Source organism: Panthera pardus, unplaced genomic scaffold (genome assembly GCF_024362965.1).
Source record: "Panthera pardus isolate Hobbes unplaced genomic scaffold, ASM2436296v1 HiC_scaffold_12, whole genome shotgun sequence".
NCBI lineage: Eukaryota > Metazoa > Chordata > Mammalia > Carnivora > Felidae > Panthera > Panthera pardus.
In genome coordinates, this window is record NW_026526677.1 from 27,349,774 (window position 1) to 27,362,778 (window position 13,005).

The following is a 13,005-nucleotide window of genomic DNA, read 5'->3' on the forward strand; positions in this document are numbered from 1 at the left end:
ACGCCCAGAGACACTGGGTGGCAGAGAGGTCCCCTTGCTGGGAGAGGCCCCCCAGCTCGTTCCCGGCAGACCGGGACTGCAGCCTGGGTCTCCCAACACCCAGGGCAGGCTCTCCCATTTCCTATAGACCCCAGTACTGACCCATCTCGGGGCCACGTCCCTTCCTGTGCTCAGTGGTTCTTCTCCGGGCCCACGGTGGCCTCCTGGACCCCCAGGGCCTTCGCACAGCATATGGCTCAGCCTCAAAGAAGCTCCTGGCGGCCGTGTGGGAAATCACACCCCGCTGCCAGAGCAGATGGCGGATCTTGCTTTGTGGGGGCCAGGCCTGCCCAGGGCTGTGGCGGGGAGGCAGCGGGCTGAGCCCAGAACCATCCGGCAGCTCTGGGGGGCAAAGTCAGACAGAGAGGAGGTTATTAGAAGGCAGGGGAGGGGCGAGAAGGGAGGGGCAGCCGGGACAACTACTTCCTGTTCTCCAACGCCCTTCTCAAAACCTCTTCACCCTGCGTGGAGACCGTCTGTCCACTCACCTGCTACCCACTCCCTCTGGAACACGGGTCGGGGACAGGCATGGCTGGCTCACCTTTACATACCCGTGCACGGCACAAAGTGGGTGCTCTGTAAACTTGGTGAGCAAAGCTACCTCCGGATGACCCCGAGTCTCTCAGAGGGGTCTCTGCATGGCACAACATGACCTCCAGCACAGAATGGGGTAGGGGCTGGGCTGGGCTGCCGCTGGAAGGAGGCTCAGCCCCCAGGTGACCTTTGGACCTGCCCATGCTGCAGCCATCCCAGGCCACAGGATGTGACAGAATGAGCCTGGGGCATGGAACCAGAAGTCTGGGTTTGAGTCTGTACTCCTGCCCAGGGTGACCTTGAGCAAGTTGTATTCATCACACATGAATGGCAGCGTCCGTGGGATCTCACGGGGTTAAGTGCACCAGTACATGGGAACACGTTACGTCAAGTCTAACGTTCTACACGCTGAATTCTGTATAACAGGCGTTCTTGACTTTAGGTCATTCTTCCTAATGGAAGGAAGGAAAAACAAATGAATATGAGCATGTCCTATGTTTCAGACACTTCCCATGAGTAAAATTGGCTGCTATCTCAGAGGACCGCTATGTATCAGGCTCTACGTGTGATGCCATCACCTTGGCCTGGCATTAATTCTGGAGGAGGGTGAGGCTGGCACCCTGTTCTGTAGGTGACAGAGTGGTCAGGGCACAGAGACATAGAACAACCTGTCTGAGATCACACAGGCAAAATGGCGGGGCCTGCTTGGCCCCAAAGCCCATGACTTAGTAGTACCAGGATGGTAGGGGAGGCCCCGGTGCCCTCCCTGCCTCCCTCGGGCGGCTGCAGATGGAGGGCGCTGGGAGGCCTGGCCCAGCCCGCCTGGGAGGGGGAGATCGTGAGCACTTTGTGCCCACAGGTGCCCCGTAGCTCCCATATGGGCCCCGGGGCTCTGGAAGGCACCTCAGGTGGCTCCGTCCATGGTGAGAACCTCAGGCGTCACCCTCCTTTGTCCCTTGGCCTGCAGGAACGTCCTGAGGAAGCTCCTGACCCAGCCTCAGCAGGCCAAAGCGGACGTGCTGTCCCTGGAGGAGATCCTGGCTGAAGGTGTGGAGGAGAGTGACGCGTCCAGCCAGGGCAGCGGCAGTGAGGGGCCCGTGCGGCTGAGCCGGACCCGTACGAAGGCCCTGCAGGAGGCCATGTACTACAGTGCTGAGCACGGCTACGTGGACATCACCATGGAGCTGAGGGCGCTGGGTGAGAACTCGCAGGCATGCACGTACACACACGTGTGCACGCACGCGCACGCGCGCCCTCCTGCTCTGCGGCAGACAGGAAGGGGGCGGTGCCCAGAGGGGCAGATGGGCCATAAGGCAGCAGGGCACCGGGTGGGACCGGTCTACGCAGGCCTGATGGCTGATGGCCAGGACAGGAGCTGCCCGGAGCCTCAGTCCTCAGCAGAGGTGCATCTTGAGGGCATCGCCCCGCCTCAGGCCCTTCATCCTCCCTGGTCAGAGCTTCCCCGCCCCAGGGCCTGGTCACGGCCTGGGATGTGCGGCCCCGGGGTTGAGTCAACTTTTCCGGTCACCTGGATGTTCTCCTGTCACTCGGCCAAACTCTCCACTCCTCGGGTCTGCAAGTCTGTGGGACTGTCCTTCCACCAGGGAGGCCGCTCAGACAGACAGACAGACCTGGGTGAGGTCCCAGCCATTCCACAGGCTCTGATGGTCCTCATCTAAGAGTGTGATGTCACGTGAGGCACAGGGCCTGGCTCTGGCTCGCCACGAGCGCTTGGTGCATGGCAGCGGTGTCCCTGCTCTCACAGGGGCCACGACACACAGACCCCTAGCACTGGCCAGGGGAGCAGGAGACCATGCTACCTTCTTGCGGCCGGTCAGGCTCAGTGTTCTTCACTGTAAAATGGGTGTATCATTCCCATCTACAGTCAGCAAACTGAGGATGCTAATGCCACCTAAGTCATGTGTCCCTGGGGACTGCCATCCGTCCTTTTTTGTTTAAATCCATATGAGGCTGGGGGGTAAGAAGCTATGTCTCTAATTACCAGGAAAATTACTAGTTTTTGTCATGACCTTCACAAAGTAGTTTCAAGTTACTTTATGGCCTCACTGACACACTCCAGGGAGCTGGTACACAGTAATTATGTGCCACTGAATGCCAGTGACCTGAGCACTGGTAAAAGCCCTCTGAGGTAGGTCAGGATTCATTTCAGCCGTTTAGATAGGCGTGGGCCTGCCTATGTGTCCTGCCTATTTTCTAGGCATCCGAGTCCACCTGGCCATCCCTCATAATTAATAGGTCTTCCCAGTAAGTAGTTCCAGGGCCCCAGAGACGGTGGGACTGGCGTGGCCTCAGGCTGAGCCGTGCACGTTCCTGGCACTCCGGCCGGCTCTCCCTCATCTGATGAGAACCTGAAATCCCCCTGACCTCAGCAAGCCTGTCAGGCCAAAAGGAAGCTCTTTACAGCTGGCTTCAGAGAGAGCCACTCAGCATGAGGGGACAGGGCAGGATGCTAGGGGACCGGAGGGGGCACAGTGCGGGAGAGCCTGCCGAGAAAGCGGGTGGGGGGGGGGGGGGGGGGTCTGTCCAGGGCCCGCTCTGCTGAGGCCTGCCCTTCCCCTGCCTGCGCCCAGGCGTCCCCTGGAAGCTGCACGTCTGGATCGAGTCCCTGAGGACCTCCTTCTCCCAGTCGCGGTACTCGGTGGTGCAGAGCCTCCTGCGGGACTTCAGCTCCATCAAGGAGGAGGAATACAACGAGGAGCTGGTGACCGAGGGCTTACAGCTCATGTTCGACATCCTCAAGACCAGCAAAGTGAGTGACATTGGGCAGGCTCCCACCCTGAGCTTGCCGGGTTCCAGGGCCCCGGCCCAGACCGCAGACACGCAGACCGACACACGGCAGACAGACACCGGCACCCTCCCGCACCCCTCACACCCAGACTCCCACTGCCTGGCTGCCGAGGCCACAGGCCGTGGATTTGTCGGGGCTGGAGCCTGGCCAGGAAAGCAATTTGGGGATTCAGTGATGGAGGAACAGGCATCTCTTGCCAAGCCAGATCCAGGAGGAATAAAAGACAGCGGCTGCTCTAATCCAGGCCTGGACTTTTGAAATTAGCCTGACGTGTCTATAGCTATAAACAGACGGCCATGGCGGGCGGGCGAGCTCACAGGCCCTCTCTCTGCCCCTGCCCCGCAGAACGACTCCGTCACCCAGCAGCTGGCTGCCATCTTCACGCACTGCTATGGCAGCAGCCCGGTCCCCAGCATTCCAGAGATCCGGAAGACCCTGCCCGCCAGGCTAGGTGAGGCCTGCCCCTGCCCACCCGACCTTTCCAGATCCCCCTCCTTGTCTGTCTTCCTTTATCTTTCCCTGTCTGTCTCTTGTTCCCCATTCCTAGCGCCAAGGCCCTGGGCCTCAGTTTCTCTGTTCTTCCCCTTTGTATCCCCCAACCTCTCAGAATGCTTACCCAGCACCCGGGGCGGGGGGGGGGGCGGGGGGGGGGGGCCTAGTCATTTCCCTTTTCTCCTTTTGGGCACAGATCCTCACTTTCTGAACAACAAGGAGATGTCAGATGTGACCTTCCTAGTGGAAGGAAAGCTGTTTTATGCGCATAAAGTCCTGCTGGTGACAGCTTCTAACAGGTAGGCTGCATCGGGAAGAGGGGTGGGAGTGGCTTCATTAGACACCAGGTGACAGAGGAGCCTGTTCCGTGGAGATGGGTCACGCGACCATGGAGTCCCGCTGCCCCACAGGCAGCACAAGGGTGCCCACAGGGGGCACAAGACAGTGTGGACAGAGGGACAGAGGGGATGGGACGAGAGCTCTCCAGGAGGAGCCCTGAGGTTGTATTCCTGTTCGAGTTCCTGCTTTCGCTAGAAAATATAAATGTTTGGGAATGAAGAGTCACTTTTCCCACCACAGGCATCACAGTCACCCCTGGGGGGCAGTGGGGACGCACTGGGGCCCAGCCCGGCTGTCAGTCCAGGGTGATGTAAGATGCCATTTGCCGAGAATCATTTTGGGAGCGCTGCGGTAATTTTAAAAATGTCCCGTCTCCCAGTGACCGGCCAGGTGATGGATGGCGCCATTGCTGCAGGATGATGGAGTAAAAGTCATGCTCAAGACCCGCCTTGTTTCTCCCCTTTCGCTCCAGGTTCAAGACACTGATGACCAATAAATCAGAACAGGATGGCAACGGCAGCAAAACCATTGAGATCAGCGACATGAAGTACCACATTTTTCAGGTGTGTGGTTCTCTGTGCCTTGTGCTTCTCAGGGGTGGGGTGGGGGGAGCTCCCCCCACCCCCAGGGCCTCTTGGCTTTGTCCGTCTGGGCTGGGAGGCAGCTGGGATTGGCCGCCATCTTCCACTCCATCCCCGGTGCCTTCTGCGTTCGCTACATCAGTGGTCAGGTGGGAGTGTCTGGGCCTTTCCCAGGCAGAGGTAGCCATTCCTGTGTGGGCTTGTGGCTTCAGAGCCTCACTCATGAGTCCTGAGCTCTGACCACCAAACGACTACATGGGCAGACTGACAGACACGTAAGGCCTGGCACACGTGCATGAGCCCTTGTGCCTCAGGGCAAGCTCCCCGCAGCACAGCACAGACCCCCCTGTGGCGTCAGCCCCCTGCCTCCTGCAGGCGGGACGCGGGGGTTGTGCTCACTCTGGGAAGCATGGTGTGGGCTGCTCCTCCCCTCCCAGCCTCAGACCCCCAACCAGGAAGGCCAGGCAGAAAAAGCCGGGTGAGCCTGTCCTGGTTGTGGAGGACCCAGGTCGGGTCTTTCAGTCCCTAACTTTGGAGAACATCAGAGGTAGTGTGATGGAAACTCCACGGGCTGGCTGCCAGTCGGGGCCAGAGAGTCTGGAGGGAGGAGCCCCGGCAGAGAGCTCCTTTTGGGAAAGTGGCGACTACAGGTCTCCAGGCTGTGTGGGGGGGCTCCGGGCTGCCCGGATGACCCCCCAGGGGCTGAGACCGAGGCCAGGGACAGCTCGTATGTGGGTCCGGGGCCTGGCCTTGCACAGGAGAGCTCTGTGACCTAGCGGGAGAGGTCAGAGTCTCACGGAAGCACAGGGAGCCACCATCTAAAATGGCCTCGTTCCTCCTCCTGCTGTCTTCACCCACTTACTTGGCATTTCGTCATCTGTGGGCACTGTGGGGATGGCACTAAACAGGACCGGGCCCCCTCCACCAGGAGACAGGACTACAAGAGAGCGATCAGAGAGTGATCTGTATGCATGGGGAGCACTGGAGCACAGAAAAGGGGCATCTAACCCAAATCTGCAGAGGCCGTCAGGGACTGGGGCAGCTAGCCAGCCATCAGGAGCCCCAGGCGGGGGGAACTGTGCACACAGAAGCAGAGACCACAGTGTGTTCAAGAAATGTCCCCTGATCCAGTCTGGTTAGTGGTTCAGAAGAACATCCAGAAACGAGTCTGAAGCTGCCACAGGGTGCCATCGCATTAAGGGGTTGACCTTTAACCTATAGCACCATCACTGTCACTTAGCCAGGCGTGGCTCCAAGTGCTTTGACTGTGTTCATCAGTTAAGCTTCATAGCACAGCACCATCCTAGGAGGTGTAGGTGTATTATCACCTCTTGATAGATGAAGAGTCAGAGGCACAGAGAAGTTGAGTAACTTACCCAAGGTCACACAGCTGGGAAGTGATAGAGCCAGGATTCAAACCTTAGGTTATGGGTGTGGAATGGTCAAGTTCGCATTTACAAAGCTCACTCGGAGGGTGAGGAAGGGACCAGAGGGGTCATGACTACTCCAGGGGACCGGTTAGGAGGCTGTTGAGAAATCCAGCTGTGTGATGACGGTGAGCAGCTGGTGGCTGTGCAGTGAGGGGAGGTGGACAGGACCTGGTGACCAATAAGGTGGAGGCGAGGCCCAGGGTCTGGCACAGGCAGCAGAATTGGGGAGGGGAGGGTCTCTCCTTCCCTCTTTTCCATCCCTTGCTCCAAAGTCACATGGAGAAGGGGCAGCTCTAGACACTGCTTTGGCTAAGAAGCCCAAAGTCCGGGCATGAGGTGGGGTCAGGACCAGACATGGGAGGGCAATGCAGGAGAGGCAGCAGGGCCGGGGCCAGAGTAGGGGGAGGGCACGTGTGTGGACACGGTGCCCACTGCCATGTGGCTGCCCAGCCCGGAGGGGTTCTCGCTCCCTGGGAGGACATCCGTGTCAGAGCAGCCTTAGCAGCCCTTGACGATCTCTCGGGGCTGTTGGGAGGGTAAATAGGGACATCAGGTCTAACATCCGTGGCACACGCAGGCCTGGGAAATGTGGGCTCTCTGGCTATAGAATTCTGCCACGTGGGGGAGTGCCATCTCAGATGGAGCATCCAGATGCTGACCTCTGCTTTCCGGGCTTCGATCCGGGACCGGGGTTTCCTAACAAAGCTGAAAGTTTCAGGGCAGCCCCACAGTATCTCCCTGGCTTTCACAGCACTGGGAGGGAATGAGGGCAGGCGGGGGAAGGGGTTCATTAGGTTTGTTTTTTAGAGGAGGAAACAGGCCCAAGGAGATCTGAGCTATGCCATCCAAGAGAAAGATAATGCAAGACACATATGTAATTTAACATTTCCTAGTAGCCATATAAAAAAGAAGGAGATGGAGTGAAATTAATTTTAATAATATATTAAACCCATGGTAGCCAAAATATTACATGTGATCAATATAAAAATTAGCAACTGTATTTTCATACCAAGAATGTAAAACATAAGCATTTGAAATGCAGTGTGTTTTTGACATCTCAATTCAGACCAGTCTTATTCCAAATACTTAAAAGCTAGATGTGGTCAGCGGCTATAGTGTTAGGGCCAGCCTAGATCTTGCCAAGGTCACTGCCGACGACCCCACCCGGGCCTTTGAGGAACAGCCCTGCTGGTCTTACCTGGCTTCTGACCCCAGTCCTGTCCCGTCAGTATCTGCAGCCTCCTGGAGTCAGGTTCCTGGGGTCCTGTCCAGGACGGAAGGAGACCCTGCCACCCCCTCTGCAGCTGACGCTGCCTGGGGCCTTTCCCAGAGCAGCCTGTCTGGACCCTCGGGCTGCCAGGCTGCGTACAATCAACCCATCTCTGCCTGCTGGCCACCTGCCTCCCGCAGCAAGGTTCCCAGGGAGCGGTTCAGCTCTGGCTTCCACAGACTAATATCCATTTAAGGGACTTCAGGGAGATCCACAGGCCACAGGTGGCTGGGCCTTGTCGAACCAGCTCCCAAGCCGCGGGGCCTGGGAAGGAGAGCTGCAGGATTCCAGCCCATCTCACGGCCCACACCCCCAGGCCCCTTCTTGCTGAGGGGCTGTCCTGAGGCCACCCCTTAGCAAACAAGCCTAGGAGATCCTACCCGCGCCCCCCCCCCCCCCCCCCCCCCCCCCCGCTCCACTTCCAGCGCTGGATCATCCAAGGCAGTCCTGCCGGCGTCCCAAACAGCCACTCCGTGCCCAGCACAGGGGATGGCACCTGAGGTGCACACCTCCTGGAGGGACAGACACCTCCATCTGTGCTCCAGCAGGGGCTGCTAGACCGAGGGAGCCTCCCCCGCCCCCCCGCTCTGTGGGGAGGGACAGTCTCCGGGGACTGACCTCAGGCCTGGACAGACTGGCCATCTCCCCACTCTTCTCCCCTGGGGTTGGGCTGCTTCCTAGACCCTCTGGTGCCTCTTCCAGCCCGGGGGCCGGCTCCTAACAGAGCCCGACTGTGCCGGCCGGAGCCGTGTTTACTTACACACTTGCCAGCTCCTTGCTGGGGCTGTTTCTGCAGCCAACCGGGGAGAATCATTTTTCTTTTTCCAACTGGGAACCTCCCAGGCTCCAGCGTGATGGCAGAGTTTGTGACAGACCGCAGTGAAATTAAATGTAGTTCCCCAGTCCTAGGCCACCTCATTTGATATCCCAGGCCCTCTGTTCCCACAAGTCCCAGGTCTGGGCCAGGCAACGAGGTGACCTCTGGACCAGACCCGACCCACCTCTGAGCTTGCTGTCCAAGGGAACAAATCCAGGGGGCAGACAGGGTCTGGCTCTCACCTCCACGCTGGAGTTCTAGCACAGCCGGGAAAGTTGGAAGCAGCTTCTGAGGGTAGGCCCCTATTTAGGATTTAGGTAAGAAGAGAAATGAGCATTGTGCTGCTGAGAGTCTGGTGTGGGAGTCAGAAGACCCGAGTGACTTGAGCCATGCTGCCTTCCCTCCTGGGGCCTCAGTTTCCCCATCTGTGAATAGCACCTTCCCTTCTGGGCTCACGGGGCTGTCATGAGGTTCAGGGTGAAACCATCCCATAGAGGGAAGCTTGTCGTATATACAGGAAATCAAGAGGGAGAGTCTCGGGGCTGACCTGTAGAGACTGCACAAAATATCCGCTTCAGTGAGTGGGGATGTGCACGCATCCACATGGAGAGGGTAGAGGGCGCAGCCAGGCCCAGGGCGGAGAGCGGCACTCTGGTGAAGCCAGAGGACGTGGGTGCCGCGGGGCCATTTGGTGTTCATGCGGGGCCTCTTCCCGCTGCAGATGATGATGCAGTATTTGTACTACGGAGGAACAGAAGCCATGGACATCCCGGCCTCCGACATCCTGGAGGTGAGGTCCCGGGAAGGGCGTGGGAGCCGGTGTGCCCAATGCCCGGCTGCTGGCTCTCAACCCCGCGCTCAGAGACACGGCATTGGAGAGCCAAGGAGGGGAGGTGGCCTCTTCGAGGACCTTCTGATTCCCTGCTGGTCCTTTCTCTTCCTGTGACAGGGAACTGGGTGCCCACCGCCTCCTGGGCCATGCCTGGGGTGGGGGTGGGGGCTGGAAAGGCTCCCCTGTAGGGATAATGGGCCCAGGAGGATCAAAGGCAGGCAGCAGGGCCTCCCACTCACCTCCTCGCACTTAGAAAACAGAGCCCCTGCCGGCCAGGCGCCTGGGTAGAAGGTGGTGTAGACAAAGCATGCAGCTTATGATTGAAGATCTTCTGTGAGGTCAGGAATCCCAACCAGTGTCTGTCACCCATCCTGTGCCTTCCAAGGTGTCCCAGCAAATACCGAGGTGCTCTAGAACAGAAATAAATCCGTCCTCAGACTTGACCTGCTGAGGCAGGCAGGGCCCCGAGGATTAGAACACAGGGCCCACTGCACAAAGCAGCTTTCTGTTCCGTGATGCCTGGGCCACAGGCCTGGCTGCCCCCATCCAAGGCCGCCTTTTGCCTCCCTCCGCGCCCCCCCACAGCTGCTGTCAGCCGCCAGTTTGTTCCAGCTGGATGCCCTACAGAGGCACTGCGAGATCCTGTGCTCCCAGACCCTCAGCGTGGAGAGCGCCGTGAACACGTACAAGTACGCCAAGGTGAGGACCCGCTGGGGCCTGGCTAAGAAACAGAGGCAGCTGGGCAGTACTTGCGGGGCAGTGTGAGGACTGGAGGGGGGCAGGAAAGCTCTCTGGAGTCTGGGGTCATCGCTGCTCAGCAGCATGTAGCTCGGGGAAGAGCTTTCCAGCCAAGTGGATCCCAGTTCACATTCTAGCTGTGCCCCACCAGGCTGGGGACGCCTGGGGCAAAAGGCTGAGCTTCTCTGAGCCCCATCACTTCCCCAGGTTCTGACCTGATTCTTCCCCAACCTGTCCTCCTGAATCTTCCCCTTCCTTAGCAACAGCATGGCCCTCTGCTCAGGTGCCTAGACTCAAAACATGAGAATTTTATATACTTTATATATATGTAAATCTTTTTTAGTTTCCCTCATTTAGGTCCGCTCTTGTGAACACATCGACAGTCTGTCCGCTGGGCCTCTCCCGCCCCCTCTCTGGACCATGGCACTGGCTCAGCCTCTCCCTTTTTGGCTTTCACCCCGTAGTCCACAGGCTTTTTGAAAAGCGTTAGGACCATGTCACTCCTCTACTTAACACCTCCCCTCCCCCAAAGCTTCCTCTGCTTGCAGACTAAATATCATGCTTCACCAAGCCCCTAGCACCCCACCCACCTCTCCCTTCACCCAGTGCCCTGGCTCGTTCTCAGCTCCCGCCTCCCCCGGGTCTCTTGTGATAACCATCCCCACCTCCAGGAAAGCACCTTCCGGAGCACCTCACAAAGCCCGCTGATTTCCCCCCCGTCTCCCATAAGGCCCCTGCCACACGGTCATCACCTGCCCGTGCTTCCTCACAGCACTGACCTCCATCTGCCGTTACTTTGCTTGGTCCTCTGGTTTCTGTCTCCCCGAAGGAGAACATCAGCTCTAAGGGCACACTGTAGAGACCTGGACCTCAGAACCTGGTGCCCACTGCCTGGCTCGGAGCGGACACTTGATATTTCTGGAGTTAAAATAGTTACTGAGCACCTACCGGCTCATTTGCTCAGGTGCCAGGCCTCATGCCGTCTCCCTGACCCTGCCATTAGTAAGGGAGCTTCTGCCCCAGCAAGGATGACCGCCATTCAATGATGGCAGCAGTGGGAAGTAGGCAAAGAAAACGCTGGGGCCAAGAACAAGTGATGTTTCTGGTGGTACAGCTGGGATTTGAGCCCAGATTAGTCCAACCCGGAGGTGATGCTTATGGACGGAGTCCAGGTCGGGGGGCGCCAAGGCTTGTGCTGGGCCTTGGCCCATGGGTAATATTTGGGGGAGGGTGGAGGGTGGTTTCGGGTGGGGCTGTGCCGGGGTCATGCTAAGGTTGTGGGTCTCACCCCCCCCCCCCCGCCCCCCACAGATCCACAATGCCCCTGAACTGGCCCTGTTCTGTGAAGGCTTCTTCCTCAAGCACATGAAGGCCCTGCTTGAGCAGGACTCCTTCCGGCAGCTCATCTACGGCCGCAACAGCAAAGTGCAGGGCCTGGACCCGCTGCAGGACCTGCAGAGTACCCTGGCCGAGCGCGTGCACTCCGTCTACATCACCTCCCGGGTGTGAGGGGGCTGGGCGCACAGCAGGTCGGCACACCCAGCCCCCTCTGGGCCAGGGCTCTGTCTCTACGCATCCCAGCGGGTGTGAAAGGCTGGGAGCAAGTGCTTCCGGGCCGTCTGAACGAGTATGTAGCCAGGGTCTGTGGATGGGTCGTTGCCCCATGGAGGGGGCCGGGCGCTGGCTGAGGCCCTCCTGGAGCCAGGCTCATGGGACTCAGTTTCCCCCTCTTTCCCCAGACCTCCCCTCTGGTGGTGATCCGTCCTTGCGCAGGTAGATGTGCTCTGAGCCCTCCTGTCACTGGGCAGCCCCACCTTCAACCCTCTGCCCCCGAGCTGTGTCTGCTTGACTAGTTATGGGCAGACAAGGTCAAAAGGTGGCCCTTCCCCCACTTGCAACCCCCATACCGTTTGCACCTTGAGGGTTGCCGTGTACTCACCCTCTTGTGCTCCCCTCCTGGAGATCTATGGCTGATCCTGATTCTTCCCGCTTGAAATAGGGCCTGGAAGGCACGGTCAGAAGCTAACTACCCGCAGTCCCCACACCTCCATAAGCTCGGACGGTCCCAGCTGGGGCTCCTGGAGGTACAGGCATCCTGATGAATGTAGAGAATGTATACTCTGGGCCTCAGGCCACTTCATGCAGAAGCTGGTATTTTTTTCTCAACATCACGTCAGAAAGGCTGTCCAAATCCCTGAACTTATTCCTCAAGGCTGTGCCTTCAAAGGCTTGATGTGAGCCTCCAGGGGGCCTGAAGATCCCCACACAGAGGGTCACTCAGTCCTATTCTCTTTGGTGTCTAGGCCGACAGAGGCCCTCCTTTGGGGACCACAAACCTGCTCGGTTAGTGGTAGGGCAGTTCCCCAACTGATGCCTTCAGAGCTTTCAGTCTAAGCACAGGGTGGCATGGAGGAGTCCGGGGGCCTCAGCCCATGCTGCTGCTGTTTTTAGGGGCCCATTCTGAAACCCCAAGCCTAGATTTAGGCTGCCTCTGTGGGCTCAGGAAGCAGACCCCTAAATGTACCCCTGGCTGAGTCCTCCGACTTGGGCTGGAGAGGGGGCACCTCTCACTGGGAACTGCAGTCCTGGGGGTAGAAAGGGTGGGGCAGTGGTGGGAGGGAAGGGGTGGGAGAAGGCCTGCTGCTTCTCACCTACCTGCTCCAGGCCTGCTGTAGGCCCCGGGCTTCCCTAGGTGGAGGGGCAGTATCGGGCTGGACACTTGTCATATTTATGGACCAGACACTGGGGGAGCATTCCGGACAGCTTGCTCCGGGTGTAGCCTTCTTCAGGCTGTCTGGCTGCACCTTAGAAACTATTTATTCACCAAAAGCCCTGGGCACTTAAGGAGGTGTTACTTTGGTTACCTTGAAAAGCCCCTGGGGGCTTGCAATCTTGGAAAATATTTTCGACTAGCTGCTTGAGCTGGATGTACAAAGGAATAGGCGTTATTTTATTGCTGTAATATTGTATGATACTGTAACTATACATTAATGTTGTCACTTATTGTAAATGTATCATGGTTTTATTAACAATAAACACTTGTTAACAATGACCTTGGCCTCATCACTCCTGATAGAGGGTTGCTCAAAGCTGGAGAAGAGCCCGTTTAGGACCAGGAAGAGAA

General features: G+C 58.3%; 1 protein-coding gene across 1 annotated transcript in view; it reads left to right on the forward strand.

Annotated features, from left to right (window-relative positions):
* Positions 1-12,933, forward strand: part of ABTB2 (ankyrin repeat and BTB domain containing 2) — a 174,338-nt gene extending 161,405 nt beyond the window's left edge. Inside the window, exons 10-17 of the mRNA XM_019470067.2 lie at positions 1,541-1,770; positions 3,165-3,343; positions 3,728-3,833; positions 4,071-4,173; positions 4,686-4,776; positions 9,033-9,101; positions 9,729-9,842; positions 11,193-12,933. Of these exons, the coding sequence (XP_019325612.2) occupies positions 1,541-1,770; positions 3,165-3,343; positions 3,728-3,833; positions 4,071-4,173; positions 4,686-4,776; positions 9,033-9,101; positions 9,729-9,842; positions 11,193-11,390 (1,090 nt within the window). The 3' untranslated portion in view covers positions 11,391-12,933. The remainder of the gene's footprint in view (positions 1-1,540; positions 1,771-3,164; positions 3,344-3,727; positions 3,834-4,070; positions 4,174-4,685; positions 4,777-9,032; positions 9,102-9,728; positions 9,843-11,192) is intronic.
* Positions 12,934-13,005: the final 72 nt, after the last annotated feature.